Source organism: Echeneis naucrates, chromosome 3, assembly GCF_900963305.1.
Source record: "Echeneis naucrates chromosome 3, fEcheNa1.1, whole genome shotgun sequence".
Lineage (NCBI taxonomy): Eukaryota > Metazoa > Chordata > Actinopteri > Carangiformes > Echeneidae > Echeneis > Echeneis naucrates.
The window spans coordinates 1,423,242-1,451,034 of record NC_042513.1 but is presented as its reverse complement, the minus strand read 5'-3'; the positions used below and the strand labels follow the sequence as shown (position 1 = coordinate 1,451,034).

General features: G+C 38.3%; 1 protein-coding gene across 1 annotated transcript in view; it reads right to left on the bottom strand.

The window, feature by feature from the left end:
• The window catches only part of spon1a (spondin 1a), a 67,182-nt gene extending 62,865 nt beyond the window's left edge, over positions 1-4,317 (bottom strand). Inside the window, exons 1-2 of the mRNA XM_029498384.1 lie at positions 4,052-4,317; positions 2,896-3,002 (exon numbers count right to left, since the gene is read on the bottom strand). Coding sequence (XP_029354244.1) covers positions 2,896-3,002; positions 4,052-4,283 — 339 coding nt within the window. The 5' untranslated portion in view covers positions 4,284-4,317. The remainder of the gene's footprint in view (positions 1-2,895; positions 3,003-4,051) is intronic.
• Between the last annotated feature and the right edge of the window lie 23,476 nt (positions 4,318-27,793).

Sequence of the window (27,793 nt, the reverse complement as noted above, 5' to 3'; positions counted from 1 at the left end):
GAATGGGTTCCCTCTAAAAGTGGATTGTGTGTGAGTGTGTGTCTGTGTGTGTGTGAGTGTGTGTGTGTGTGTGTGTGTGTGTGTGTGTGTGTGTGTGTGTGTGTGTGTGAGTGTGTGCTAGAGTCAGCGAGAATAGGAGCCTAGGATCTGTTTGTGTGTGTGTACAATCTGTGTATACGTAGTCTATCTCTGTTTGACGGAATATATCCCCTCAGTATTCCCATGGTTTCTAACAGGCCTCCTTGGCGGATCTGCTTTGCTGTAAAATTACTTATGACCCATGGCTTCTTATATGTGCCTAATTCCAAATTTTCAAAAATTCTTTGATCAGAGAGCACAAGGAAAAACCAAAACCAAATAATAACATGCTGAAATTTAGACACATATTTGTTGTCCTTTTATTTAATTATTTTTTAATTTTAATTTGGATTAGATACACTCACAATGTCTGTTTGCCCGTGTTTACTATTACGTAATGTTTTGCACTCTTAAGTAGATTTCACCCCTCACTTAGCTATTTAACCACGACAATTTGCCTTTTCTTGTTCCATCTTCTCACCCTGCTGGGAAGTAATGTCTCATCAGACATTGCCAGCATTGCTGGTGTACATTCCTGCCAACACACACACAAACACACACATATGTACACACACACACAGAGGCAGCTGACCTCCCCAGAAAGCTGAATAAAAGTGCTTTTCATCAAGTCGGGAGCTGCCGTGACATGGCTGAGACATAGCACACCAGCAGATTTCAAATGAGCTGTATGTTAAATAAAGCCTGACGTCTTCTGTTGCAGCTTCTTTTCTCTTTCTATTCTCTCTGCTTGGAGGCCAGCCCACCCAAAGCTCTTTTAGAATGGAGGAATTGTGTGTGTGTATCTGTGTGTGTGATTTTTTTGGACAAAAAAGACAAAAATCACAAAAGATTAGCTGAGAAAGTGATGATAGATGGATCTCTCTATGGACAGCAGTTTATTTTTCAAGTGCTATTACATGCCGCTTACAACTTGACAGGTGACCAGCTGCAGCTGTGAAACAGACCTTCAACTTCTTCAACTTCAGTAATGGCATTACCATTCTTTTTACTTTTAATGCAAACATATAGAGGCTATGGTCCATGGTTCCATGTGTGAAGCAAAGTAACTTAATGTGACGAAATGACAGAGCGTTCCCCTCTTTATGCTCAAGGCTTGCTTTAAATTTCAGCAGTAGATCAATTGCAAGAGAAAAAAAAATAAAAAAACAAAAAACATTGCCATTGCTAACACTGGATAATGAGATGTGAGGTGCACAAAGGACAAAAATAAAATGTTCCTATTTTTTTATGTCCTCCCATATTCAAAGCTCAGGTTCACAGAGAGTGCCCCAGCATAGCAACACAGGTCGGGTGGACACGGCAGCCTTTGGGAAACCCTCCCAACATACTTTGCTACATGTTCAGTAAAATAATAGGGTTAATGTGGGGAGCAACTGAAGTTCACAGGAGTCTGAAACAGAACTCAACACATGCTGTTAAACCCTTTTTGCAACTTTCCTTTACAGCGTCAGAAAGACTATGAAAAACATATGATTTCATGTTCTGGGCAGGAATTGGAATTTGGCTGATGTTAAACTGGATTCCTGTATGTGCTTTTCATTTACTTTAAAGGATTAAGCTGTATCTCAGTTTCCAAGCTTTACTGTAATTAATTCAATTACAGCATTTCTCTAACATTGGGCACTTGATAAACTTAAAATCGGTTTGTCATTTGTGCAGTTCCTTTCACATGCTGTGAAAACAGCATTCATTTGCCACAGTCACCTTGTTCATTACAAGCTCTACATATTTCTGAAAACTGTAGTCTTAACTTCTATGAAATAAGCATTGGATTGGCAGAAAGAGTGAAATAAAACAGTACCAAGTGAAGAGGAATAAAATCAAACTTTAAAAATGTTACAAAGTAGACAATCAATGTGTCGTAATGTATTGTACTTCATGTTGTACTGTACGCAACTCATTAAATGTATCATGCATCATAGGAAAAAAACCTTGGATGAAGTTGATCACTGCATTATATCATTATTATCCCTCCTCTCTCTGTACTCACACACATTATGGTTGTCACACTGCATAACAATTACAGCAGGTTTTATTATTGCATTTATATGTCGGCACCAGTTTGCTTTCTTTCTCTCTCTTCCTTTCGCACTGTTGGATCTACTCTCTTCTCTCTTTGCTTCCTGCAAGTACTATAGCTGGAGATGCATTTATAAAATGCCAATTAGCCCCTTAACTATACACTTCCCTACATATATGAACTGTGCACCTGATTGTGGCTGTAAAACCTATCTCAACACAGGTCATTTCATAGCCTGGGAACATACAGTCAGCTACATGGAGCCGAGAGTATGATGTTTTCATATGCTATATCAAGCTTGTTAGGGGAGAAGATGTGAGAGGAATCACACTTTGACATGTGAGGACATGATGACTGTGCAATAGAAAAAAATTGTCAAGACCCATCCTCGCCAAGCCCCACCTGTACCTATCTACAGTATGATCAGTATAAAGGTGACATTTCCTACACATACAAAAGCATGAAATGTATTAAGGTCAGTGGACTGAGGTGCACATAATATAAATAAAATATTCCCATATTTTGTCTTTCTTATCCATTCTTACACAGTGTTTGTGATCATATTCACAGGAAAAATGGAAAAGATTTAAGTCAGATGCAGTTACTAGTGGTACTAGTATGACATCTCCAATATGAAGGCGAGATATGAAACACCAAGCTTTCATCACAGGTATCAGAGCAGTATTTGGGTTGAACAGTAATTTACCTTGTGATAGTATTGTGATAATGGACATTTTCTTACTAAAGCAATATTCACATTTTTAATACTACCTTACCTGGAAATTTCCAGCATAGTCCTCATCCTTGTCTCCCTCTGCACCCTCCTTCAAGGCAATAAGAGTGAACCCTCTGAAGTAGGAGGGGCTGGATGCAACCACAGTCACTAAATAGAAGCAAACAAGAGAGGCAGCAGGCATCAGATTACCAAGCATTCAAAACAGGGGACTACGCTGGTCAACACAAACTACCTGTCTGAGAAATGGACCTGGAAATAACAATCCATATGTTTTATCTCCATTGAATGCACAGCTAAATGTAAGTACAGCTAACTGATGTAAATCTGTTTTCCCCACAATCAAATCTTTCACCTGTACCTCAGGACGTAGCTCAGATACAAATAATTATAATTGGTCAGACACAGCCCAGAGGAATTTTTCTATATGATGTTGGAGATAGTGTGTTGTGCACCTTGCAATCCAGCAGAACATAAAAGAATGTTAATTTGCTTTGGGGGGAAATTAATTTGGAGCGCTTTTATCAGCATCTGGAGATATGGCTTTTACACTTCAAAATGACTGATTTCCAGTGCAGCTGATAGATTTTGATTTTCCTGCTCCCCCTTTTGTGTTATACTAATTGGATTATATCAAAGTATTTCTGATGAAAGCAGAATGAGCACAACTGCACCATTTTGTCCATACTAGAAAGGCACTAGCCGTTCTAAAATCAAGAGCAGACGGCACATGCAAATTCACAAACTGTTCAAAACAACTTTTGACAACAAATAAATAAATAAACCAGGCTGTTGCCTTCTCATGCACACACACGCACACATACATATATTTCTCTAGGCCTAGGTGAGAAAAGACGACTTTGCTTTCTAAAAAACCTTTTATGAATACTTGATCATAAGGGACTATTTTTGTGTATTATTTAGAAATTTTGTCCATTCCAAATGGCTTATTAGTTAAGTTGTGACATTTAACATTTAATGCTTAAAAACCATATCCTTTCAATGGGCCCCAAATTAATGGAATTAAGGACCATCTCTTGGTTCACCAAGTAGTGCTGTTTACCTAAAAGGCATAAACATTGACAATGGGTCTAAATCACCCAGGAGAAACTTAGAGTGTCCAACCAACCGACTCCGGGCTGGTGTTTATCTGCTAATGCGCACTTAGTGCCAAACAAAGCTCTGCGCGGCGCACCGACCTCTGTATGTGCTCCCCGGCTGGTAGCTCTCCGGGTCCCCCTCGACGCGGAGGCGAAACTCGGTGTTGCCCTCCTTGCGACTGCTCTGGACCCGTAAGACCCGACTGCAATACCCGTCCACCTTCCCGACTCTCTCTGGGGGCTCCTCGGTGAAGGCAAAAATATTGCACGCTGTGGTTGAGATGAAGCAGAGCAGAAGCACAACGCGTGAATTTAGTCCGGTCGGTGGCATCGCGTTCGGCTTCCGACGGCCAAGTTGATGCGCGGAAGTGAAGGAGATAACGTCGGGGAGGAGTAGGAGCTAGGTCCGTTCCAGCTCCCGGTCCGCTTCTCTCCTCAATGAGGGGCCAACTTGCCAGTTGCTGAAGTAGACTTCTGCTTTGCTAGGAGGGGAGATCCATCTTAGTGTGAATGAAAGTATGTGTGTGTGTGTGAGAGAGAGAGAGAGGCGGGGGGAAGAAAGGGGGAAGAGGGCTGACTGGGATGTGTTCTCTCTGAGAGGAACTGGACCAGGCTGCTGAGACTGGACTGGATGGCAGGGGTCACCAAGACCACAGCTCTTTACAAATCACCAGAGGTGAAGAATATTCTGAACCATCACAAACACTCCTGCCAATGAGAGCTGAGGGAGGCACCACCTTTAACATACAACATGCACACAAAAAATGAATCAAGCTTGCTGTATGGTTGGCTGAACAATAGAAGCAGCCCAGAGTCACGTGTGAGTGGGGAATTCATTAAGTAGTTGGTCAATATTCTCCTAGTGCACAAACATTTATCCTTTAGATCTGAATAAAAAACTAGAGTACATATCCAATACAGTGACACTCCAGCAAAGTGTGGTTTAAAATGTTTTGAAACTTGAGGGAAATGCTGTTCCATCTATATGCACAAGAAATCTAACATTTATTCAGTAGAAGAAAGGATCTCCCATAGAATACAGATCCAGCTTAAAAACACACTAACCTGCCTGGCTGTACCGAGACTATAACCCACACTTGGAAACAATGAAAAGTGACTGTGGAGATTTACTGTACACTTATGTCTGCAGAATGGAATGTGTTCGCCACTATAGCCACATCACTCTAGTACAGTGTGACATATTTCAACGATTACTAAATGTTCGACAGACGTTTTTGATGCTTAGAGGGGTGAAGACTACTGACTCTGAAAAGCCTCTGACTTTTTCCTTCAGCCCCACCATGAGTTGCACATTTGTGGTTTTTAGTAACATATTAGATTAACATTTATCTGACTGACCGTGGTGATCCCCGTAACTTCATGACTTGTCTCACAATCAGTTCAATTTGTCCAGAACCACACACTTGGGTTATAACCAAGTAAGTGCAAAAATTCAAAATTTGTTTTTGAGTTGAATAACAAATTGCAACTATTATTAGTATATTATTAAATCAACCTTTTACAACAAAGGCAGATGATACTACATCGTCAGGTGCATTGCATACATTTTAATTGAAACTTATATACATTACTCCTTATTTAGCTACAAGGGAACAGATAGTAATGACATTAGATGCGTAGTCTTTTCATAAGCTTTATTACTAAAGTGCTATGATCGGCATCTCCCTGGCGTTTGTTGGTTTGTGTGTATGTATTTGTCAAATTTGTTCAAAAGCTCTATGATTAAGCAAGTGAAAACAAAAGTAGCCTATTTATTTTCGAATTTGATAGTCTTAAAGTTCCAGTCTGCAATGTCTATCCTGTCATTCCACCATGTATATGACATTACATTGATATTTATTATCCAAATCTGCATTTAAATGATATGGTTTCCATATAATCAGCTGAAAGATTTAGCGTACCTTGTTGGTAAAATGTCGTTATGAAAAATACTGGTACATTATGAGCTCTCTCAACAACTAAGCTGAAACTCATATTTTAATGATTCCACACCCAGTTGCGTTGATGACCACTTTCTAAAACATGCAAAGGGTTTGTGAGGTTAATACAGAAAAAAGAACACACAATGTTCAAAGCCTGAATTGTTTTTCTGTAATTCCTGGCTGAAATATCAGATGTCAATGTCAAAAAGCCAGTCTCTTTAGTCATTATTTTCTGCTTTTCCATTTCCTCTACCCTGGCTTAAAATGTCTAAAATGTAACTCTAAAGGACATTTATGCATGCCTACTCACCTTTAGATGTTGGAACCAGCATCAGTAATCAGTAAGTAGAATATCAATAGGGTTCAACAACTACTCATGACTATGACCCAGTGCTCTCCATCAGGGAAAGAGTCCTCTGCGCTGAGGGAGAGGTGATGTGATTTATTGAGACATGAAGAAAGCATGAGTGTTTTTAAATAACATTTAGTCAAGACTTGAATACAACTTCTATTATGCATCATCCAGCACTGGTTTGATGAGTGGCTGTTACAGCAGTTGACAGTTCTCTCCTACACTGTAAGAAAAGATATACCATATCTACTCAATAAAAATGAGGCAACAGATTACAAGCAATATAACATGTTGATTAATTCACTTTTGTGCTTTCAAACACATTGTAGCAGAACTACAGCAATCCAAACAGTGATGTATCCATATACATGTGTTAGCTCAATAATGATCTTAAAGTAGAAATTCTCTATAAGTGCATGTGCCAAATCATAAATCATAAAAGTGAAATTTGTACACAGCAAAAACATTTGTACTTTGAACACTGAACTAACAACAATTGAAATGTCACTGACATTTATGGGACAAATCAGTGCCAATTACAAACAGCACTTTAAAATGTGCAATTCTCAAGCTCTGCAGAAGCTGGACAAAAGTCTGCACTGCAACTACAGTCTCATTTCAAGCCAGAAGTTTGCTCTTGAGGGACTGGACTTTGTCTGACAGCTTTGAATGATCCAGTTCAAGGAAAAGTTTTTGGAGTACCTCAAAGGTGTACTTCAGGTGTCTGGGATAATTGAGATTCAGAGCGTAGGTCAAGCCAAGGAGGACAGAGCAAGCCCTCATAATATCTCCAAGTCCTGTGATGATTTCCACGGCCTCTATGACAATTCCAGTGTTCTTTGCGCTGTTGCTTGTAGAAGCTCCAGGCTTTGGGGTCACAATAATTGCCATTACAAGCTGTTCAAGTTCCTCCAAGTTCTCAGTGTCCTGCAACATGAAATTGTGTCTTAGTATAAAGCTGTCAGTAATATACTGCAAGCATAGGGCATTACTAGACAATACGTTCAAGATTGTTTTCATAGCTTATAAACCTATTTTATCAAATTTTATTTTCTCGCAGGCCTTGGTCTCAAATAATTTTTTGTTTTCTTCTCTATTTTGATATTTTTATATTTTACAATTGTTCTTCCATTGTAATGAGGGCTTTATTCTGTTCTACTATTATATCCCTTTCTATTTACAGTATTTTGTGGAAGAATAGTGTTCATCCCTCTAGTTGAGTTCAGAGATTTGGAGAAACTATGACAAGGAGCACTGAAGCTGTTAAAAAGATACTACAAAAAACAAACGTCACAGATCTAGCAGCACCTACTTGAGGAATTAAGGAAATGTGGTCCTTGAAATAAGTTAATGCCAATTAAGTTCCCTTACGTTGAATTCTTTGATGAGATGCCCCCCTTGTTCTCAATAGTGCACTGAGTCCTGGGGAGGAATACAACAACTAATAAATCAATCACCGAAAAAAAAAAAAAAATAATAATAATAATAATAAAAAAAATCACATCATTTGGAAATCTTATGGAATAAAGCTACTTCTAATTTTAAAAAGTATTGTACCTCCAGCGGTTGCATTATGATCTTCAGTCTTCTTCCAAGTGCTCCACCTTTGGCACGAAATAGTGTCAGTAGCCTGGGAGTGTAAAGGTCTAACGCAGACATAAATTTCAGCTCCAGATGTACAGTAGTTGTTCTTTGAAATTCTGCATTGATCTGAAACACAAAGGCAACAAAAGAGACAATGATATCACATCAGGTCTTTCATAAAATTTTCTAGCATTCAACACTTTTTTCCACTGTCAGAGTACTTGAAGTCCAATATATTTGCATATCTATACATTCTGGAATTTTTAATGAGGGAGAGTTAGTAGATGTAATTTTAAGGATTTTAATGGCATAACTGAAGCTTTTTTTTTGGAAAAAAAAATGTTAGACAAATTATTATTCAAAGAGTATTTTTATACATCTTTAAGTCAATTTGACAAAATTATTTGGAAGTAATCCCTTACAGTGTCATCGTTTTCACGTTTTCATTATCTCTTAACAGGAATCATTTCGGTTTCAACAGAGAATCGTGGAATAATGAATTCAGTTGGCCATGGTTTCTTTTGTAGGCTGCTGCTTGCTGACATCATGGCTGACCTTGGAGGTGATGAATCACGAGTCATATGAGTCTTGCGCAGTGGAACTTGTGGAGGCAGGATCATGTGATTGATCTAAGGTGATACTTTCATCAAAGCTTTCAGTGTGTGGTACTGGATACAAATTGAGAACCACTGGTTCAATTGCCACAACCTTAATTGTGGCTTTGTGTGTAATTTCAGCAGTGAAGTTGAGAGTGAAAAAGTCCTCAAAATTTGGATCTAAATACTGCAGGCTGAAGTCGTCAGGGATACTTTATGTCTGCTTGACAGCCAAGTTCAGCTCCTCCATAGTCTCTGGTATTCCATATGGAAGAGTCAGTTTCTCTATTATGTGACCAAAGATGACCCGGAGCATTGCTGGATCCATGTCAGGTGGTCTCGTAGTGAGACGAAAATAATCTTTAAAAAAAGTAAGGGTTATACCTCCAATAAGCACCAAAATTACTCAAACCCTCTGAAAACAAATGATGTGTGGGACGCTGTTTTTTGGAAATAGGCTAATTCACAATATCTTCGACAATCTACTCTTTATGTTAAGAATTTAAAATGTACAACAAATGGAATGTTTCAGTGTAACCACACGCATTCCTGCAACTCTGTAAGCTGCAAGTGGATAGACATCTTGAAGGCTGGGGTGATGAACAAGTATCACTTCCTTACAGGTTTCCAACAGAAAAGATCTGAGGTGCTCCAGGTACCAAGCATTGAGCTTCTTAACAATGAAGTAAAGACTGCTTTCCAAAATCAACATCTGTATGATCTCTATAAAGTCTGGGAGCCCTCCTGTGGAACCATACGTCAAGATCATCCCAGCTGAATACCTTGTTCCATGGTATATCACAGTGTTTGACAACTGTACACTTGTTGGCTGAGGGAACAGTTTCTTTAGAGACTCTGGGATGTCGATGAGATAACACTTTGCTGATTAAAAAACTGCTCCTTGTTCCAAAACAGACAGATCTTTCAAGTGAGGCTCCAAAACAATATCACAGCCAAATCTTTCAACATCAACGGCTTTGCAGAGAATGGCCAAGTATATTGCAGAAACAGTAGAGCACAGTGCAGGTGGTACATTTGGTACGATCCAATAAACAGCTGTGATCTTGTGTTTATTACACGATGTCCCTAATGGGTTACAAACCTCAAAATCATCAGCATAGAGAATTAATTTTATAGATCCTGGATTTTTTTAATGAGTGAAAAGGAGTTGATGTCATGTTAAGGACTTCAATGATATAATTTAACTTTATTTGCAGAAAAACTACATTAAACAAATTGTTATTCAAAGTAGTCTTAAAAAAAAAAAAAAAAACATCCTAAAACATGTCCTGAGGGATCTTGGATCAAGTAGCAAAGACAAAATTCATTGCAGGGTCATTGTTTTCACATTTTCATTTCTCATCTAGTAACAGGAATTACAAATTACAGCTCAGTCATAATTGAGAAAAGGTACCTAATTTACAATCTCAAATGTCCTGTGTGATGCTGAATCCACAGATTTTACACTGTTGTCTCACTTGGAGCCACCTAAGGACAAAACAGAAAGTTTTAAATGTGAGATGCGCCTTTCAGCTTCACATTACTTATTTTAAAATGAAACTCATCCCTACTATCAATTAAATGAATTAATGAAAATATATGCATATTTATAGATCCGAGGATTTTCAATGAGAGAGGAGTAGGTGTGTCCGCTGAAGGCGCGCATCATGATGATATTTTTTTAAAAGTGACGGTAGGAGTCACTGTTTTATTCGGCAACTATTTTTTGGGTAAATGTAGACTTATTTCGGTAAAAACGTCATTTAAATTACTTGTTAACCAGCTCCAACTATCAAACTAAACGCCGGCGCTGTAAAATGGAAAAGTCTCTGCCATTTTAAGCCTCCTCCCCTCCTGCTAACGTTAGCTAAGTGCTGTGGACCGGTGTGTCAACCGATTTGGTTCCCCCCAAATTCCTGTTACCCTTTACGCTGATTTACTGCTGAGTCGTGCGTAGTTGCTAAGTTACCGTGCGTACTTAAGGAAGAAACATAAATAGAAACACAGCTGGGTGTACGGAAAGCGAAATGGAAAAAGCCAATGTGTAGGTTACTGGTGTGTTATTTATTATATAAAAAATAAATTGAGAATGCGTTTGTTCGGCCATTCATTGTCAATCTTTGTGTAAATGGATGCCAGCTAGCATAGCTGTGCGAGAGTAGCCTACGTTAAGTAAACTTGTTTTGTGGCTAAATGATAGCCTGCTGCAGTAAAAAAAAAAAAAAAACGCATTTTCACAGGATGTGCTTTTCACTTAAAATTTGCCTGATTACATTAATTTGAATTCACTCAATATTCTCTATTCTATTATAGTCTATTTGGGATTAGATAAACATAATGCTTATGTTTTATTTAACTACAATGGGTGGATTTTATTCCTAGCATTCTAAATTGAATTCTAATTAAATATTTGCCTCAAAACCAAAAATACAATTATATTGAATATATTTTACCTGATACGTTAATTCAAATGTACATGACAACAGAATCATTTCTTACAGTGTAAAATCAACCATACATTATGAGGCCCTGAAGGGGAGGCATGGTTATACAGCGGTGGTTTCGAAAATTAGACTAGATCCAACTTTTACCACTTGCTGAGCATTGAAAGCCTAGCACCAGACTGAAAAATCTATGACCTTATAGTCTGATATGTGTGATTTATTCTGACCTTTGTCTTGTTACTTTGCTGGAAATCCATGTAAGAAATTATATAATCGCTCCTGATTTGCCATCTTCCTTCCTGACTCATTCCTTACCTTTTATTTTTTTTTTTCCCTCTCCACTCTGATTATGTTTTTTTCTTCCTAAGCATATTAGTTTTGACAGATGTCTGTTCACCACAAGCTCCCAGTCAATTAAATAAAAACATGACTAAATGCACAAAAGTACAACAACACTGGGTGTGAAGTGACACACCGAAAAGTGGTGATGCAAACTCTTCCTTACTCAGGTGGTAGGATACATTTAATCCTTTGTGACATTTTCTTGCAACACGCTATGTGTTTATTTTAGTCTTCAAAAGGTTCAGCAGGCATGTTATGATAATGTTACCACTACTGATCGGTAATGACAAAGGGAGAGTGGCTAAGCTCTGTGCAACTACCACTGGGTAGATGGATGGATGATGTGGGAGGAAAGGAACACAGTCTGGATAGCAGGATGCTACACCAGCAGGTGTCATGAAAGCATTTTGTCTCACAGTCCTGCTGAAATGAATCAAATCACCACCTTTCACCCTCATGTTCCTCCCTGCCTTTTGAAAAAATACACATACATCGAAGCAATATCAGCGAGATTTTTACATTTCCCTGTAGAAAAGAAGTAAAACAACAGAAGCAAAATTGTAGCTTGTTTCAGATGAATTTTAATAAAAATACATTTAATGGAAACTCATTTAACCCAATAAATGGAGAGCCAATAACCCATGATTACAAAGTGCATAAAGAGTTACATTTCAATTAAAAGTCAAGAACAAGTCTCAAAATCAACCTGTGGCAAGAAAACATCTACTCTGAATTTCCAATCATTTAATAAAAATCTCTGACATTGAATGAGTTATGAACCATCATTCCCTCACCAAATTATTCTTGAGCTGCCCTTGAGTGAGGCACTTAGCCACCAACAGCTCCAGGAGAGCTACTCGGTGGAAGCAGTATGAGACTGTCAATGCACTGTGTCACCACCAAGTGTGTGTGTGTGTGTGTGTCTGTGTGTGCAGTTGGGGATTGAAAAATTGCAATGCTGAAAATAGCATTCACTTTTGGCTGACCTTTTCCGGACAAAGAAAAGTTAGTCTATGTAAATGTTATTATAAGCTACGTTCTATTCCATTGAAAGTCACTAAAGTAACTAATAATGTTTAAAAAGTTTTAGGCTGGCAGACAGACAGATGAGAGAGCACTGTCTTGAGGAAAAAGCTTTAGCTTTGACCTTATCCGCTGTCTAGGAAACACATTTATTACCTCACCTTTGCACAAATAATGACAAAATAAACGTATAATGGCTTCAAACATGATACATGATATTTTGGAGAAAAATAAGAGGGGTGAAGAGTTCTTCTTTAATACATTCTGTCCAGATCAAATAGTTGTGCAGAAAAAAAGTAACAAATTGTTCATAGGACAGTACATTGTAGATATGTGTTGTGTTAAATGGACACCTGAACACATGCGGTCTGTGGATGTGGGATTATTAGAACGTGAGGTTGTTAGAGTTGGTCTCGACACCCAGTGTGTTTTCCTCCATAGTGACACCATGGTCTGCTGGTCTCTTCTGAAGTGGTCTTTTCCACTGCCACATCTCAGGGATGAAATCATAGGACAGGTTCTCCACAATGGGTCTGTAACTAGAAATTACATGCATAAATAAATCATAAATCCTACAGCCCACCTCTACATCGGCTCAAAAACCTTGCACTCCATTTCATCTGTGTTTAAAATTTCTGTTATGCTTCATGCTTCATGTCAAAGCACAATGCATAATACATGTTACTCTACACAAAATGCAAACTAATTTTGCTAAATTTGAATTTGTTTTCTTGTAAATTTTCATGCAAAGATGGGCATGCTCCCAGTATGTGTCTGTCAAATATAAAATTGCAAAACCAGCACAACATATTTTTTCCTTGAATCCACCCTAAAACAAAAAGTATTCCCTTACACAGAAAAAGGAAAATGTTAGTTTTTGCAGTTAACTTTTTCACGTGATATTAGATTTCTTGCAGCTCCTATTACAGGACAAATGTCAGAGTTCTCATTTAATGTATCGTATTTTTCGCACTATAAGGCGCACTATTATTTCCTCAAAAATCGCCAGTGCGCCCAATGTATGAATTCTTGTTGTGCTTACTGACATCGAACCAATTTTATGTGGTGCACTGCGCTCAAATATCACCCGACTGTTTTGTTTCACTTTATATATGTTTTATCATGCGCCTTATGTATGAAAATAGGCCCGTTCATTTATATTGCGCCTTATAATGCGGTGCACCTTATGGTCTGCAAAATACGGTATGGTTTTGTATGTTCAGAGCCTTGATGTAACTTTTCTATGATTTTGCGCTACATAAATAAAATCTGTTTGACTTGAAACATCTCTTGAGTATGAGTGTACAAGAAACACCTTTCTGTGTGTACTGTAATAGAGAGTATAATTTATAGCCTCATGAGCAAAATCTGATTATCATCCTCTCTTTCTCCACACATCTCTGAATTTCTCAACTCCTACACAAGTCTTTGAAAAATCCCCTGTGTATAGTTGTGTTGGGGGAGGTATAGAGGTCAAGCAGGAAGGAAGATAAAATTGGGCTCTCATTTGATCGTAGTGGAACAAGAGAGCATGCCCGTTAAATTGTTGAGCCAATACTACAGGAGAGTCATCAAGGCTATATTTACCCTGCAATAGCACTATATGCAGAGAACCCGAGTAGGTGCACCTCACTATTTCCTCTTAATTTTACTGAGAAGTAGTTCAATAGCACACAAAAAACAGGAACAAGAAAACATATTTGACTGTGAGGCATTGCCCCCAGCATTAATTCGAATATGATCTCTACACATAACACATAGTTTTTTTTACTTCAGATCAGAACAATTCAAGAAAAAAAGGAAGAATGACTCACAGGTCTCAACTTGTGTGGGTTAATGACCCTTGGTGTACATATATAAAAAGTTCTGATTTCACTCAGTACTGTTCCTTGGTCCTTGGTCTGCAGAATCCTTGGTCTGCAGATAGAGTTAATGACTTTATTTTCACCCCTGTTTCACACATCCAGATCCCATCTACAGCTTTGGTGGTAATGCATTTTGATGTCCGTCTAAAAGCCTGAGTGAGACATGTGCTGCTGGGAGGCCAGCAAGCGTACAGGGGCTATCACAAATGATTACAGTCAGCCAGAGGGTGACGGGGATCGCCAGGTGTTGGAGCATGTTGAGGCATTACTTATTGAATCCTGTCTTTAGCTCTTAGGAGACTCGGGCCATAGCTAAATGGCTTTGAGGAAATCACACAACCTGTCAAAAACTATTAAGTTGCTGTCTAAGAAATGGACTGTCTAAACCTAAGACTGCTGTATGTTTGTTCCCCAAGACTAGTGGCAATTAAAGTTGTCGTTGTAACATCAAGTTAAGTGAGATCTAAACACAGAACAGAAAATTCAAGCAGTCTTTCATGAATGTATTTGAACATATACGTCATTAATATGACGGTCATACATATAAGACTCAAAAACAGTCAGTCCCTATTCCAATCCAATCTTCTACTGCTTTTCCATTTCCAGGTCACGAGGCTGCTGGAGGCTGCTAGAGTCAATCCCAGCTCATTCTGGGCAAGGGGTGGGGGCAACCCTGGACAGGTCACCAGTCCACCATACAGAGACAGACAGAGATCAACAACCACTCACACTCACACCTACGGTCAATTTAGAGTCACCAGTTGATGGAAATGCAAAACTAAGGACACAATTAAACACTTTTGTCAAATCGTATTTAGTTTCTACCTAGAGTCACACAGTACATTTTTTTTATCTATTTAGTTTTTGCACTATGTGCTGATATATAGTATTTTAATTCTCCTGAATTCCCAATAAAGATATTCTCATTTTACGTTGTTACATTTTAGTTTGAAATTGTGAGCAGGCGTCGCTACTTCTGGAACAAAGTAATGATCATCACTGATCTGTCTCCATTTTGATTTATACAGCTTTGTTTAATCACTAATTGAAGGCAGTGGAACATTGTTACCAATTCTTCTCAAACACAATAAAAGTAAATACCAAACGAAAAACTGATTGTGAATCTTTAACAATACACACATCTTCATCAAAGTCCATATTTTTTAAATCATACCTTCAGTTTGATGGCTCTAGGAGGAGTGTGTGACAGTCTATATAGAGATGAAGGCCAAGGCATCCAACTGTGTGGCCTGGTTTAAATGTCACATTGACATCTATGCTGTTTTTGCCATAAGTGCTGTGACATTCTCCAGCACAAGCATGGACAACACCTCATTGGCACATCACTAAAAATCTCCATCCTATTGTATAAGAGTGCTGGTTACAAAATAGTACCCTAAACAGTAGAAATGGAGATATAATCTTTATAAAACCAATGACACTATAATGGGTTCAGAGGGCTGATGTATTCACCTTGTTTATGATAGTGAATATTTTGTTACCTGCATTTTCAAAGAGCTGTTGCCTTTTTCTCAATCTTAGCCATCAACCTCTGACTGCCCTTTAGTTGGTGTTCTCTCTTCTTGAATGTCATGACCAGAAGCCTTACAGGTCCTGTATCTCTCATCTAAACACATAAAGCTCTACTTTCCAGATCAATTAAATTACATATTATGTAATCATTTGACAGAATCTTCTGTCCAGAGCATCCTACAAGTGCTTTACATTACTAGGGCATCAATACAGTTGGAAGTCTTGGTCTAAATATTAAATATTACTATATATGAACAGCATCCACTTTGAAAGCCCAGAAAAAGACCTGACTTGCACATCTGTGTTCATTCTATATTCACCAAGAGCTAATTCTAATTATTTTAAAGGTCCTTCTAAGAGAGAAAGGAGTGACTCAGACTAATTTTAATCAACTGGTCACTTTATAGTTTGCATTTGTAATATAATCTCACCTGTCTTATTTGTGTATTGCTGAATCCAAAATTATACACATTATAAGATTGTGATATACATCACAATAACCCTACAAAAATATTACAGTTGTGAATTTATAGTAAAATTGAGTCAAATAAGACTTTTACAACTTTTTGTTATGACATAACTTTGTTCAAGTTAACTGTTCAAACCTTTTGAGCCGAACACCAGTTCACTGGCTAACGTTATATTGCAGGGGGATTTCATATGGCTTTGAAAAACTACTGTTGAGAAAGTGATACATCCAGTGTGATATAAAGATAAAATACAAAGAAAAGGTGCTTCAGAATAAGTGGATGGCTATACATAAGAAAGCTGGGAGTGTACACTTTTGGAACATTTATGCTCAGTCCTTTGTTGAATTACTTGCAAGCTAGAAGAAATTAATTCAATTCTGAATCTTGGTCCCTCCAGTCCATATTACTACCTGTGTATGTATTGTTCCCAACAATTTTCTGAAAAAAATAGTTAGTTTTATTTTTATATTAATCAACTCATAAATTTTGTTTAAAGATAGCCTCAGTGCTACATAAAGCAAAAAAAAAAAAAAAAGCCAATTTGGGTTGTATGAAGTCAAAGAAATCAGTTTTCTAAAACATGGTGTCAGTTTATGGCTTCAACATGTTTCGATATTATTTTGTCTTTATATCATTGTATCATGAAAAAAAGTTATTTGATCAGTTCTCAGCCTAATCAATGACAAGGTAAAACTGAAGTCTTTTCGTCTTTTTTTTTTTTTTTACATACTATAGATATCATCATATTTACATCATTTAAAAAAGTTATTGTCTATAGTTTAGACTTTCCTACATTCTCTCTTTGAGAAAGACCAAGTTCATGAGTTATGAATTTGAGTTTTTCCCTGCTTTTTAACTGATATTAATACATTTAACCACCCACATATTTGGTGTGTTCTTAGCTAAGGTTAAAAATCTTTTGAATACTGAAGAAACATAACTATTTTACTATTTGTCCGTTATAGGTACTGTAAATGGGCAACACTGTGGTCTAGTGCTGTTACCCCACAATAAGTAGGTCACAGGATTGGTTCCCAGCCTGGGGCCTTTCTGTTTGCATGTTCTCCCATACCAGCGTGGATTTGATTCGTGGGTGCTCTGGTTCCCTCCCATCGTCCAAAGACATCATGTTTAGGTTAACTGGCGACTCTAAATTGTCCATAGGTGTGAGTGGTTGTTTGTCTCTGTCTGTCTCTATGTGTTGGCCTTGTGATGGACTGGCAACATGTCCAGGGTGACCCTGACCTCATCCATTATGAGCTTTGTAAAAAACCTGCTTTGGATGAGGGCTGGGTGTTCAGAACAAGGCAAACCAAAAATTGTAATTATGCAAATGTATTTCTTCTTGCAAGGTTGTAAAAAAGTATTCAAAAATTATTCATCAAAAAATGGATATTCAAAAATAAAAATAACAAACTCACAGGCTTTAAATCCAGTAAACAGCATAGAGCATTGAGCATAAGCAGACTCAAACCAGTACAGGTATTAAGTCTGTGTGTTTGGATATGTTGAATTACTTTTAACTAAATGTATTTCAACCAGATATTGTCTGTGTGTTTTGTTTTTTTTTTGTAGTCCAAATGAAATTTTAAATAAATGATGAAAACATGATAACAATTTGAACACACACTAGCCGGCATAGCAGCATTCAAATTGTTTGGTGTTGACCATGTGGATGTAACAAAGTAATAGTGATTTCTGAACTCAAAGACCAGGGTGTACATACTGCCACATAAAACCATGGTAATGAGTGGAATGATGAAAAAATATATAAGATAGTCAGAAAATAACAAATGTATTCAGGAAAAACAAAACATAACTGAACGTGTGTGGCTTGAAATATACAATTGGGAATGGCAGTCTCTGACTTTACCACAAGCTGGGATAGTCCCCAGCACCCCCCATGACCTGGAAATGGAAAAGCGGTAGAAGATGGATGGATGGAAGGTGCTGTAAGTGTTAGAATCTGAATTTTATGTTGTCTTGTACACTTCCTGTTTTATTTTGAAACTCTTGTCCTCTTGTCAATGATTTTAATTCCACTCTTTGGTCTTTTTCCCACCTTGGTTGATTACCTATTTGTTTCACCTGCATCTTGCTTCCCTGTGTATTTAACCCCACAGTGTGTGTTGCTTGCCAGATTGTCTTTGTTACCTCAGTACTAGCTTTCTCATGTTTCTATTTGTTCTTTCTTTGAGACTGTTCGTTTTTGATTTGGATTTTATGCTTGCTCCTTGCCTGTACTGTTTGCCTAAACCTGCCTCAGCCTGGATTAAATAAATTGCCTTCCTGGATTTTGTACCTCTGCCTCGCTTCCCCATTTTGCACCTGGGTTCACTCTCACCAGCCTTCACAGTAAATGTACCACTACCATGGCTAAATTTTGAGCATGTTATATACTTAGTGTGTGTTAGTAGTGTACCCTCTGTAATTAATAGCAGGTATGAATTTCATGTTAAAGTGCCTGTGAATCAATGTTAAATTATTCAAAGATGTCATTCTTTTATGATGTGACTGACAGGTACAGTGCTTATCCAGAAGCCATTTAAGATAGAAATCTAGTATTGATGACACAGGCAGTATCCAGTTTTGGAATCTTCTATTTGTATTGAAATGATTCATGAAGTATGCTCATTTAAAATGTTAAAGCAGTTAAACGTAAGGGACAGAGAGCAGCGCTAAAAGCCATGTAATTGCATGAATCTAATCGTCTTTGAAATACACCTGCCTTTGAGACAGTTCCCTCTGGGGCTAGAGGATTTCCATTTGTCACGCATATAGCTAGCATTGTATTCAGTGGATAAATTGAGGAAAAGGGCATGAGAAAGAGAAGATCAGGAGAGAGCAGTAAATCTGAATGTCACCAAGGAATTATCTTATAATCAGCAGTAAACGGCATCTAGAATGGATTTAAGTATCAAACTGGTTGGATTGATACAGTCGTACCATGCCCCTGAATCTTTGGATTTCTGATATTAATTGTGAGCATTTGCAGATTAAAATGAAATATTAATGTTCAAAACACATTGTACAGTAAAATTGGTAAGTTTGAAAAAAAAAAGTCTATTTAAATTTAGTTAAATTATGGCAGATTTCTTCACCTTTTAAGTTGTGCCAGTGAATTTTTCTTGTGATTTTGAAATAAGGGATTTCCTTTTCTATTTTCTCTAATTGCTTTATTGGATTGATCCTTACTTCATTGTTGATCCTTCTTTTTTTTCTTCCATACTCCCATACACCATTTTTGAAGACTGGTCACTGTTTACATTGCATGCATGAATTAAGTGTATTTTATATACTATACTAGAAAAAATGTATACTGTTCTAAAAAGGAAATAATGACTCCCATTAATTTCATCATTAGCACTTTGTTATATTTATGGTTACATCAGTAAGAATATGTTCATTCTCAAAGGTGCCCAGAAGCAGAATATCAACCTTCACATCTTTCCTTATCAACAGATTACTGAGCACTTGAAATATAGCAATCAAGATGAAGTACAGCGTATGTTACACTTAGATATACACATGTGCATTTCTGTTTCAGATCTGCATCTGGTTATACTGTGAAGGAATGGAAAATTTAAAATGAAAGAAATTATCACAAAGTGGTGCTGTATTCCAATTTAGCTAGAGAGCATGTCAAAATGCTCTCATTCTGCTCTCATGAGCATTCACTCATGCTCTCCTTACAAACAGAGGATATGAATGTCCACATTGCATGGTAATCTATCTAAGTTTTGTTCATTCAAACCCATAGGTGGCAACAGGCTGGGGCACACTGGAAAAGTCTGTGCAAGAGGAGACATAAGGGTCTCGCTAAAGTCAGTAGGCTTCATCCTTTGGGTACTTGTGATAGCTGCTTTAAATGTTATCGTTCCAACAATTATTGAAATATTTTTAAGTGGACCAAAGTCAAGAATTGACATAAACATTCCACTTGAAGCAAAGAAAGTGACCTTGTGACTTTAACATTTTTGCAGCTTGTATCTTTGAGAGAGATCATGACTTCAGATTCAAATAATTCAGCATCAACAATGCATAAAATCTAAGCCCAAGAGAGGGATTGTCAAAGTGCTTCCAGCTTGGAATATGAATTTGATTTCAGAACGCTTCAGTTAAGGTTTGATTGGATTTTTTTTTTTTTTTTTTTTAGATGTTACCATTTTAATATTTAATGGAATATACAAGCTGAGAATTAAGAATACAAGCAAATAGCAGAAAATTAATTTTTCATTCACTCATTCATCTTCAACCATTAATCCGTTTCTGGGTCGCGGGATAGCAGAAAATGAAAAAACAAACAAACAAAAAAAAACACTGACAACCAAATAGGCTTTAGAGGTGTTGCAATGTTAGCAACTATTATTCTTGGTATTTGAAAAATGGTTGTTATTTTTGAAAACATAACAAACATGCAAATTTTAAAACTTTATATATTAGCTTAGCTCGCATGACAAATTCAGAAATTCATTATGGCAAAACACTCACTCTCACTTTCTCCCTTCTGTGATGATCAATGTCCCTTGGAAACCTCTCTGTGCCATTCACAGCATTTCTGCATTTAATTGTGTTTTTGTCAACTTTTTCCAAAATAAAGTTTACCTTCATTGTTGGGAATTGATTTATGATTGCTAATCTAGAGCTTTATTCACAGTGCTGACTCTGCTAATCAAAACGACCTTCAATAAAACCTCAAAAAGTTAGTTTGCTTTCTCTTCTATCCCACAGTCATATATCACCACATCACCTCTAGGCTCCAATCCCTTCATATATCTTAGTGCTCCCATTCATTTGCTTAATGTTATGCTTTAAAACCTAAAACTATGATTGACTTCAGTGTGTGTGTGCGTTAGACATTCAAGGTTACCTCTTGCACACATACTGAGGTCAATCACGAATCAGCACTCACTAACTCAACTAAACCTGTTGTAGCTTGCTACTTTCATTGCTGACATAATCATCCAACCACCACTTTCCCCACAGAGCCACTTCACTCCAACCACATTAACAGTTAAGATGAACAGCTGACAGCAAATATTGTTAACATTAACCACTGAAAGATAATTTCAACCTGTAATTTGTTTTTTTATTGCTTCCATCCCTAATCAGTCCTGAATCTCGTCTGAAGTTATGTCTTTAAGGTCAACCTAAAAACTGATGGTAATCGCCTATAAAAACTATTGTTAACAATAAATTCCAAGAAGTGTAAAACACCAGGGTAACCTTTAAGAAACTGAAGTTAGGAGATGGCTTCACTTCTTTTTTCTTTCTGCCTACATTACAGATGAAAATGTGCAAATCAGTCAGTTTCCAATACAGTATGCAATGTATTGTTATAGATTTAAAAGCTATTGGGCTTTGAGCTCTTTGTGCTCTGAGGTGACCATACACCTATTCATCCATCACATCTTCCCACACACAGGCACAGGCTTTCACACCAACCTCTAGGCGATAAGCTCATGTATTTCTCTCTAGCATGTAAGTTGTGTCATCCATGGGGATAGCTCAAAGTCTCATAGATATCATCACAGCACAGGGGCATAATCTCATCCAGTCTCTCCATCACACCATCAGCTCTCACAAATGCCAACACCTGCACATGAAAGTAATCCTCTCTTCCCCTCTTTCATGATATAAGCTCTGCTTGGGGCATTACTCATCACAGCTGAGCACAATGGGAGATGTGTTTCAATAAACTAAACACGAAAGAAGCACATGGTGCATGTATGTGTCTCTAATAGTGAACTGCAACAGGAGTGTGAGGCCCAAAGCAGATAGTAGTATCTTGAGAACCCTGTAGCATTTCATTTGAATTTTACTTCAAAAAAAGATACAGAGTGACGATAATCCAGACTATTTGAGGAACAAAATGTTAAAGTGTGTGAAAGTTTGGAAAAACTCAGCAGGGTATGAACAGCATAAACTACGTTATACTCACTTAGTAAAACCCCTAAATTTGGATAAAAAGGGTAACAGGTAAATGTGAGCTAAACTTATCAACAGGAATGATAGTGTGTGTTTTCTCAAAAGTCACATCTAATTAAAAGCCCTTAGTGCCAGGAATTTGTCAAAGTAAAAATATGCAGTTTGTTGCTTAAGAGGACAAGTCTGGAATGGGGAAAACCAAATCTAAATATTTACTTATTTTTCAGCTAACTCTATATCAGAAGAAGTCTATATCAGATAGAAGTCAGTTTGACTCAGAGAGTGTGGAGGTAATATCTTCCATGTTTTTAACCCAATTAGGAGGCCATATTAGAGCAAGAGACAAGGAAAAAAGCAAGAAAGGCAAAAAGAAAAAAATATAGATTTAGGACTAGAATTATACTCCATGCGTCATCAGTTTAAAATTATTATCCTGGGTACAGATCTGGTAGAAACGACAGAGAGAATCACAGTGTGTGGGATATAGGAAATAAATGGAAAGTAGTGACGGAAAAAACCCGAGATGGCAGCAGATGTTAGAGTCACTTCACGAAAGATTTATGTGTCAATATAGTGGTCTATTGGCTTTCTCTGCTCTTCAGTGCTACACCAAATATGGACAGCAGGGGAAGGAAAAGGGAAGGAAAATTGCATAAAACAAAGCAGAGAATGAAAAGATAATACGTGGATCATTGCGGGATAAAGTGAAGTCCCTGAAACAAAGTGAGTACGTTTATCTCTAGGAGAGAGATATTTGTTTGTTTCCTTTGCAAAGCCTGCACTATTTTGCTTTTGGCCAGTTCTGACAACTGTGTTTTGTTTTTTTTTTTATCTTTGAAAAAGTGTTGTCACGATGAATAGAGGCAAATTTTCTTGACCACTTTTGGTTTGTACCCGAATCCATCGGCAGATAATGCTTGTCTTTAATTTATCTATTCTTTACCACTCCAAAATTAACAGCATTCTATTGTTATCATTTTAACAGCAATAACAGGTGGATGATGCTACAAAGGTACACATGCTGACCTTTTTTGTGATACATATGCAAAGAAGGTGAATAAATATGCAATGCATATGGGGTCAAAATGTAGTATGTGTCTACAAAGCATGGTGTAAACCATTGCCATAAGAGCAGAATATCACGCATTCCATGCACATAGTATAATGGTCATGCTGTAAATGTATATGTAATTTGTGGACTGACTCTGAGGCATACTGTAGAATTAACAAGGTTTGCAAGACCTAAAAACTATTACAGACTGGTAAATGATGAATTTGGATGCTTGTTGTTTCCTGCTTTTCAATAGCTCTTTGTCTGAGCCAAAAGTTGAGGCCCACTCAGTTCCAAAGAGCTCTTCTACATCTGAATACTAATGAGGAGCTTGTTATCTTAACCTGACTTTGACTTCAGCATGGAGAAGTCAATGTCAAGCACTTGGCCCAAAAAGAGACCTGCAGGGGGTTTGTATGAGCCTGTGGAGGATCAACGAGAGAAGGTGGAGGGCAGTGGAAAATGTCAGCTTGTGATATGACCTTGTACGTTACATCCATTTGTGCATACCAGCATCTTGAACCGTTTCTTTGGGGTTTTTTTACTGTTAAGTTTCATTACCTTTATGTCAGTGTTCAATCTGTTGAACGAGCACTTGATCCCCTGATCCCCTATTTTAACTGCAATTAAACTCCTTGTTTTTCTATTTCAATTGCAATAAAAGCAAGTGGGAGAGAGGGGAGTTTGGAAAGTGCTAGATGCTGAACTGAGTGCACAGAGTTGACTGATCCCCTGTGACTGGAGGCGTAGGGCTCTGTGGGGAGCATTAGAGATGTTTTGTAGCTGGAAACAGAAAAATGGAGAATGATCAGGGATAAGAGGATGCTGAAGTACACTAAGCGGGGTAGAAAAAAAATCTCCCACTCCTGTTTGGATCTGTGTATGCATTTGTGTGTTGCTTAGAAACATGCCAGCATCTCTTTTAGCATAGTCTTCTGACATGAATGTCGATCGCTGGCCATTCTGACTCCCCCTCACTCTGACTGCACTCTGGAGTATGCCTTGACTTCGGCTCATTTTGTGAGGATGTTTTACTACAATACAAAAAACAGGACACAGGGTTTCATTCTGTTTATTGCAAAATCTGAGACAGTTTCTATTTTTTTATGACACTTTAGATTACTTCATAACTTCATATTCAAAAATATACAAGTGTCAACCAATTAAAATTTGTATGATGTTGTGGCTCCCAACTGGCAAGCTGAGGGCCAGATGAGGTCTGGCAGTGGCTAACAACATGGTCTTCTAATCTTCCAAATCAGCTGCTGAGTTCTTCCAATGTATCAGGAAAAAAGGATCTCAGAGTCTTTTGTGGTTGCAGTTTAATTCAAAATACAGCAAGTATTTGAACAAACAGCTGAGTGGTTCAGAACCCGGGTTCTGAAAGCACACTGAGTGATATCTCTCTTATCCCTTCCTTATATACCCCTTTCTTTTAGAGACAGCTTGCCTGAGCAGAGGCCCCATCATTGGAATTCCACCTGCTGTGTGTTCTTTATCAGCCACCACTAGACTTTACCCCTCACTTGTCTTTGATCTCTCTTTTCTACTCGTGGCACCCTCTCATCGGATTGTACTCTTTTAGACAGTTCTTCTGCATGTCTATTCTGGCCCTTGACCTTCTGTCTCCCTCGTTCTGTTTTTTCAGTAGGCCTACGCTGCTTTTCACTAAGCCAACACTGTTTTATCCTCTCTGCCCACATCACTTTTCTCAAGGCCAACTTGTCTCATACCTTTCTGCTGTACATCAAATGTGTTATCTGTGCCCCTGCTTTCCCCGTTGTGTATCACACATGTCCTGTACAGCTCTGTTGTTCCCCTCCTGTCATGTGTGGGTCCAGTATTTGCTGTGATTGACCAGCACTATTTATTTTTGGTGCATTCGACACTTTTTATTAAAGCTGACTATTAATGTGATAAAGTGTGATTATTTATCAAAGTTATTTTCAGGTTTAACAGTGAAGAACAAGCTCAGCTGTATACCAAGGTCATTTAGTTAATTCTGTGACCCTCAAGAGACAATGCAAGGAAATGCCATTTTCAGAGGTCTCACTTTAGTGGGTGTGTTAATGACAGCCACTGGCTAGGGTACTGTACTGATGTTACTCATCCTTCTCGTCATTTGTCCTTCAAAGTCATGCATTCAAAAGCTAATCAAATGGGCTTCAATGTGTCTGCTAAATCTAAATCAAGGCTCACAAACACTGTGAATACTGTAGGGATAGTGTGATGTGTGGCTGTTCTAAATATGATAACATGCTTTTGAGATTCGTCAGAGCAGGGAGTTTAAATTTGTAGTTAGCTGTCATTTGGGTTGAATGGTGGCTTCAGTTACAATTGGTGATAAACAAGACAGAAATGGTGATCAGCAGTAAAGTAGTCTGGGTCTTCAGAGGTGAGAATGATTTGAGATGTACAATAGGCATTGGCAGTTGATTCAGGAGTTGCTGTATTCAGTAGAAGATTATTGTCTAATGTAGGTAAGAGCTGATGAATTCTTCCTCTGATTGTGAGAATTTTATCTTTAAAATAGTCCATAAAATCATCACTGCTGAGAGCTGAGAGCTGATGCTGAACTGAGCTATAGCTCTCTGTCAGCTTGGCTACAGTCCGGAAGAGAAACCTGAGGTTGTTCTTGTTTTCTTCTATTAGTGCTGAGTAAAATGAACTTCCAGCACTGCGTAGAGCTCTTTCATTGTTTTTAAGCTATCTTTCCAGGCTTACTGGCACGCCAACAGCTTTCTAATTTCCTTGATCTCTGCTTTAAGGCACGAATTTGGGAATTGGGAGCCAATTGTGTCACGTTGGTGTTGTTGTTGAGGGTGGTGGTGTAGCAGGAACGGGGAGCAGGAACAACCAGAAAACAGGACTTAAATACAGTGACTAGACAAGACACAGGTGAACCACATTAGGGCAGGGAAGGCAATCAGAGGCCGGAACAACCAGGAAGTAAATCAACGGGAAACAAAAAATAATAAATAAAATAAGAAGTGACAAGACAAACCGAACACACTAGACAGAACTCAAAACATTACCACAGAACTGAAACCCCAACAGTGAAACACAAACCAGACCAAACTCAAAACATGACAAATTGAGTCTATTAGGGAAAGAAACCCAGAACTAAGGCTGTCGCTTTCTACATCTGCATGTGTATTGAAATCTCCCAGTATAATGATTTTATCTGTACTGAGTACTATCTCTGATATAAACTCAGAAAACTCTAATAGGAGTACTGACCTGGTGGATGGTATACTGTAATTAACAGAAATGGTTTTTTACCTTTCCAGTTTGAGTGGGAAAGACGAAGAGTGAGGCCTTCAAAAGACCTACAGCCAGATTTTGGTCTCAGGTTGATTAATAGGTTTGATTAAAATATTGCAGCCACCCCCCCACCCCCCAATCTGTGGTAAGAGGGATATGAAAATGGGTGTCGCTTCATTTCAGTTATAAAAAATAAATCAATACAATGATCAGCTATGAAATCATTGACTAGTAGTGATTTTGATGATAGTTATCGAATATTCAACAGTCCACATTTAATTGCAGTGTTATTTGAGACCGAATTTGTGGCTGTTTTGATTTCAGTTAAGTTTTTGTTTTTGTTTTTAGCTCCTCTCCTGTTTAACTTGGGTTTAGTAACCTTACTAAATTTAGGTGGTCAGGGGACAGACACAGTTTCTATAGACCTAAACATAGACAGACACTTTATTCTATTCTCGGCTGGTGACCACTCTGACTGAGACGCAGAGGAGTGTCTTAAACTGCGGCGCTGCCTCCTGGGCTCAACTCAGGGCTGTCAGGCTTTTGGCTTTCTAATAAAATCTGCCAAATTCTTCCTAGATATAAGAGCGGCCCCATCCACGGTGGGATGGACACCATCTCTCCTAATCAGGCCAGGTCTCCCGCAGAAAGCCTTCCAGTTAATTTGTTATTTATGTAGCCCATATTGTTTTCGGGACACCACCTCAACAGCCAGCAGTACATGTCATCACTGGTCTGATTGGGCAGGGGGCCAGCGAAAACTATAGTGCCCAACAGTGTTTTAGCAAAAGTAAACACCAATTCCACATTAATTTTTGTGACTTCCGACTGGCGAAGTCGGGTGTCATTACTGCAGACATGAATAACAATTTTACCATATTTACACTCATCCTTAGCCAGCAGTTTCAGATAAGACTGGATGTTGCCTGCTCTGGCCACCGGGATACACTTATCTATGGCCGCCGGTGTCGCTAACTTCACATTCCTGAGAATAGAATCACCAATCACGAGAGTCGGCTTTTCAGCAGGTGTGTCCCTGAGTGGGGAGAACCTGTTGGAAACGTGAACTGGTCGGTGGTGAACCGGGGGCTGCTGCCTACGACTATGCCTCTTGTCTCGGACAGTCACCCAGCCGCCCTCACTAGATCCTGGCTGCTCGGGAGCCACTGGTGGGGTGAGGGGGGACTCTCAGGCTGCTGTAGCAGCTGGTCTAGGTCGGCCCGCACTACCTACAGGGGGGAGGCTAGCTACACTAGCTGGGCTAGCTAAGGTGTGGAGCCGCAACTCTAACTCGCTAATTTTCGCCTCTATTTCTACCATCTTCCTGCATCTATGACAAGAGGTGCTATCATAAAAGGAGGCAGAAGAATATACATGAGGCACACAGGAGAGGAGAGGAGAGGAGAAGGGGTGGGGGGTGGAGTGGAGAGAGCTACAGGCCATTGC